The 3931-nt window shown below is 57.1% G+C and overlaps 1 protein-coding gene across 1 annotated transcript; it reads left to right on the top strand.

Moving 5' to 3' along the window:
* Position 1: 1 nt before the first annotated feature.
* Positions 2-3184, top strand: LOC105297766 (cytochrome b561; the record flags this gene model as incomplete). Its single annotated transcript, XM_011368586.2, has 4 exons — positions 2-23; positions 223-326; positions 771-928; positions 1162-3184. Coding segments are annotated over 4 exons (477 nt in total), but the record flags the coding sequence as incomplete, so codon positions are not given.
* Between the last annotated feature and the right edge of the window lie 747 nt (positions 3185-3931).

The raw sequence follows: 3931 nt of genomic DNA on the forward strand, positions 1-3931 counted from the left end.
TGCCTTCATCATCGCCCTGGTGGGTGAGTTCCTGGGCTCAGCCCTCCCCACCCCCACCCCTGCCGCCCTGCTCCCTCCTCCCCCTTCCAGGCATCGCAGGCAGGGACACTGGCTGCTGGGACAAGAGCCCAGAAATCCCTGCTAATCAGGTTTCCCTTGGGTCACCTCACCTGCTCCCGTCCCCATCAGCCTGTCCTCACGTGACCCCTGTCTCTGGTCCAGGCCTGGTGGCGGTGTTCGACTACCACAGGAAGAAGGGCTATCCGGACCTGTACAGCCTGCACAGCTGGTGCGGCCTCCTCGTCTTTGTTCTCTACTTGGTGCAGGTGAGTCCTTTCAGCCTCGCAGCGATGCGGGGAGGTGGGGAACAGGGCTAAAATAACGCCACGGAAGGGCCCGTTCTCCAGGTGTGTCCGCAGGTGAAAGGGGTGCTTTAGTACAGCTGGATGCTGCTTTCCGATTCCGAGATGGGTACAAAGCCAGACTTTGCAGGCGAGGGGATCTTGGGTCCCGGGGGGGCCCTTCAGCTGCGCACGCGTGTTTGGCCACAGGCCCGGCCTCCCCAGTGCTCAAGTGTGATGCGTGGGACCGGGCCTCAGGTGCCGGGGCCCGGACCTTTCCCACGAGTGCTTCGTGCCTCCTCCATCACTGCTCTTAAGACGGAGGAAACCCATGGTGGGTGGAGGGGTTTGCAGCCTGCCCGGGACGTCCCTGGGTTGGTCAGACGGTGGCCAACCCCGTCCCCGGCACCACCCCGCCTTTCCTTCCAGTGGCTGGTGGGCTTTAGCTTCTTCCTGTTCCCTGGGGCTTCGTTTTCTCTGCGGATCCGCTACCGCCCACAGCACGTCTTCTTCGGCGCTGCCATCTTCCTGCTGTCCGTGGGCACCGCCCTGCTGGGCCTGAAGGAGGCGCTGCTGTTTAAACTCGGGTGAGTGTCTCGCGCCGCGATCCCTCCAGAGGCCGAGCCCTGTCCCGCTTCCCTGGACCTCCGCCGCCTTCAGAGCCGGTTCTCGGCGGAGTTAGCCGCCTGGTGGTTTCTCTCTGGGTGGGGGACGGAGGGGCTGGGCCTGGGCCGAGGCATCTTTCTGGCTCAGGTGCAAATGGCACGTGGCCTGATGTTGACTCCTTGGATGGCTCCTCCCTTCTGCCCTGACCCTGCAGGACCGAGTACAGCATGTTCGAGCCCGAGGGTGTCCTGGCCAACGTGCTGGGCCTGCTGCTGGCCGGCTTTGCTGTGGCCGTGCTCTACATCTTGACTCGATCCGACTGGAAGCGGCCCCCCCAGGCGGAAGAACAAGCTCTCTCCATGGACTTCAAGACCCTCACAGAGGGTGACAGCCCCAGCTCCCAGTGACTGGAGCTGTTCTCGTCCTGCGGGCAGGGGCCTGGCTGTGGCTGGCCTCCTCAGGTCCGGGGGTGGGGGGGCTCTGACGGGTGTCTTTCCACAGCCACGGAGGCTGCCTTCAGGGCTCCCGCTCCCCACGATGGCTGGGCGGAGTGGGTGGGGAGTGTGGGGGCAGCGTCCCTCTTTGAGCAATGATTTCTGGGATTTGGAGCTTGGCCGCCTCTGCTTTCCCCTCCTCCCCGCTGCTTTGGTGTCCTGTTAGTCATGCGCACACCCCAGCCCCCGTCGTCCCCGTCAGCCCCTGCCATGGAGAAGCTTTGGGTGGTCAGCCCTGGTCGCAGAAGCTCAGAGCCCTGAAGGAGACGGAGTGCGCCCCTCCCCCTCGAGGCGGCGGGTGCTGGACCGAATCCAGGGGCTGCAGAGAGCACAAGGCTGTGGGAGGAACCCAGGGGCCTCAGCGACAGGCCTGGCAAAGCCAAGACTTGCTTTGTGTAACTGAACTCAAACCAGGAGTCTCGCTTGCTGAGTAGCACGTGGTCTGAATGGGCTCAGTCTTTGGCAGGGGAGCAAGTGATATTATGTGCAATCTGTGCTGGAGATCAGAGTGAGGTTCCCCAGGAGAGGGGAGGTACTGGCCCCTTGGAGGCTCCACTGATGTGGCTTTGGCCCAGCCTTGCTCTGGAGTCTTCTTCTTCTTCTTCTTTTTTTTTAACTCTCTGGACCCAGAACGGCTTTGCTGGGCAAGGGGATAGGGGCACAGGACTTCAGACAGACGTGCCCTCGGCAGCTGTGGGCACTTGCAGAAGAGGAGGGAGACAGCCCCCTGCAAAGGCTGTGGCGGGTGGTGGGTTCCCTTGCAGCTCAGCCTGCACGCTCCCATGTCCCCACCTCCGTGGGCCAGCGCGGGCACTGCTCTGACCGGAGGTGAGGACACAAACCTTTTTAAACGAAAAGCTGCCACTTTTGCCTCTTTTCATGTACATGGGGCGGGCCGGGGCTGCCTGCTTCTGTTGGGGGGCGGGGAGCCTCATCTGCCCTCCACCTTCAGAGGAAGTTGGGACCAAGTCCGAATTCCCCCGACCCCACACATGAGTTATGCTGTTAGCTGAGTCACTGTTTGGTCTCAGTTGAGAAATAATGTGATTGGGGCATTGATCTTGTGCTTCTCCGACTTGGCGAAAGCTCTCTCCTTGTTTTCCTCGTTTTCTGGGCTTTGGGGAACATGACACAGTTTCAGACAGACGCAGTTTACTTAAAGGAAGAAATTAAAAAAAAAAAAAAAGAATCCAAATCTGACTGTCGTTCTTTTAGGGGTTGCTTTTTCCACACCTAAATGCTGCTCAGATTTCTAATCCACGGCTGTTGCTGCGGGTCCTGCCTCAGGCGGTGCCACTTCTCCGAGCAGGTGGCTGCGGTCCAGCGCCCTCCCCCGTAGGGCTGCCTGGGCTCCCGGAGCCTCTCATCTCCACTGCAGCCTGGATGAGGGTGTTGGCCTCCTGTTTAGATCATGCAAGGGCAGGGGTGCCATTAATTCATCACCTGGCACACACTCATGTAGTCAAATGTTTACATGTGGGAAAAACTCCACCCTAGACAAACTACCAAAGTACAATGTGTATCTCCCTTGCCAGAATGCCACATAGAAAAACGAAACCTCAGATCTGCAGTGGAAGTCTGTAAACTGGTCTGTTTGCCAAAGTGTATGTATATTGGATGACAAAGGAGCCAAAAAGCCCCCGAAAGCGGATTCATGGTGGTTTATTTTGTCTGTGGCCAGTCTCCTGTGAAGTACAATGCAGTGTTGGTGCAGCATACGATTTAATAAATGTCTAGAGCAGCCGTCCTGCCTGTTAACCTTCATTCACTGCGACAACAAAAGGAGCCAGTGCTTTTAGCAGGGTTGAGAGCAATTGAATATCCCCAGGTGGGCACGGAAGGTAAAGGGACTAATGATATTTATAATGGCACAGGCTCTGAAATGGCCCGTAACTGTCTGTAACCGTCCAATCTCTGGACCAGTGGGGATGCCTTCCTCGTGGGTAGAGAAACTTTTCTCACCCTGGAGAGAGTGGCCTGGAGGGTGGAGCTGTAAGGGCCTGATAAGGGCCTTGGCAAGAAGTTTTCCCCCCAGCATTCAATTAACCTTTTTCTTAAAAAAAAAAAAAAAAGTCTCTATTCCTTACGGAGCGAAGCTTTGAGAACAAGCCAAGGTTCCACCGTGGGTCAGTTCCCAGGGTTCAGCAGATGTGTTTATGGTCAGGTTGGGTGGGATCGCACCAGGATGCACTGTGCTAAAACCCCTTCAAAACTTAGCCGGGGTCTCACTCTTTAAAGGGACCCTAACAGCAAATGCTCTGATAAGGTAAATGACCCTTCGGTGGCATGAATTCTTCCTAACATTATAGTATGGTATCTGGTTTCTAACATACAGGAACCAGAACCTGAGAGGTCTTTGCTTTACGCATCTGTGGAGTCCTGAATCAAGGCTTCTACATGGACCTTCATGTGCTTAAAAGCACACAAAGCACGGGGCTCGATACACATCACATGCTGATCTCTCTCTCAGTCAAGGTCAGGGCTGGGTCT

Source organism: Pteropus vampyrus, unplaced genomic scaffold (assembly GCF_000151845.1).
Source record: "Pteropus vampyrus isolate Shadow unplaced genomic scaffold, Pvam_2.0 Scaffold143, whole genome shotgun sequence".
Lineage (NCBI taxonomy): Eukaryota > Metazoa > Chordata > Mammalia > Chiroptera > Pteropodidae > Pteropus > Pteropus vampyrus.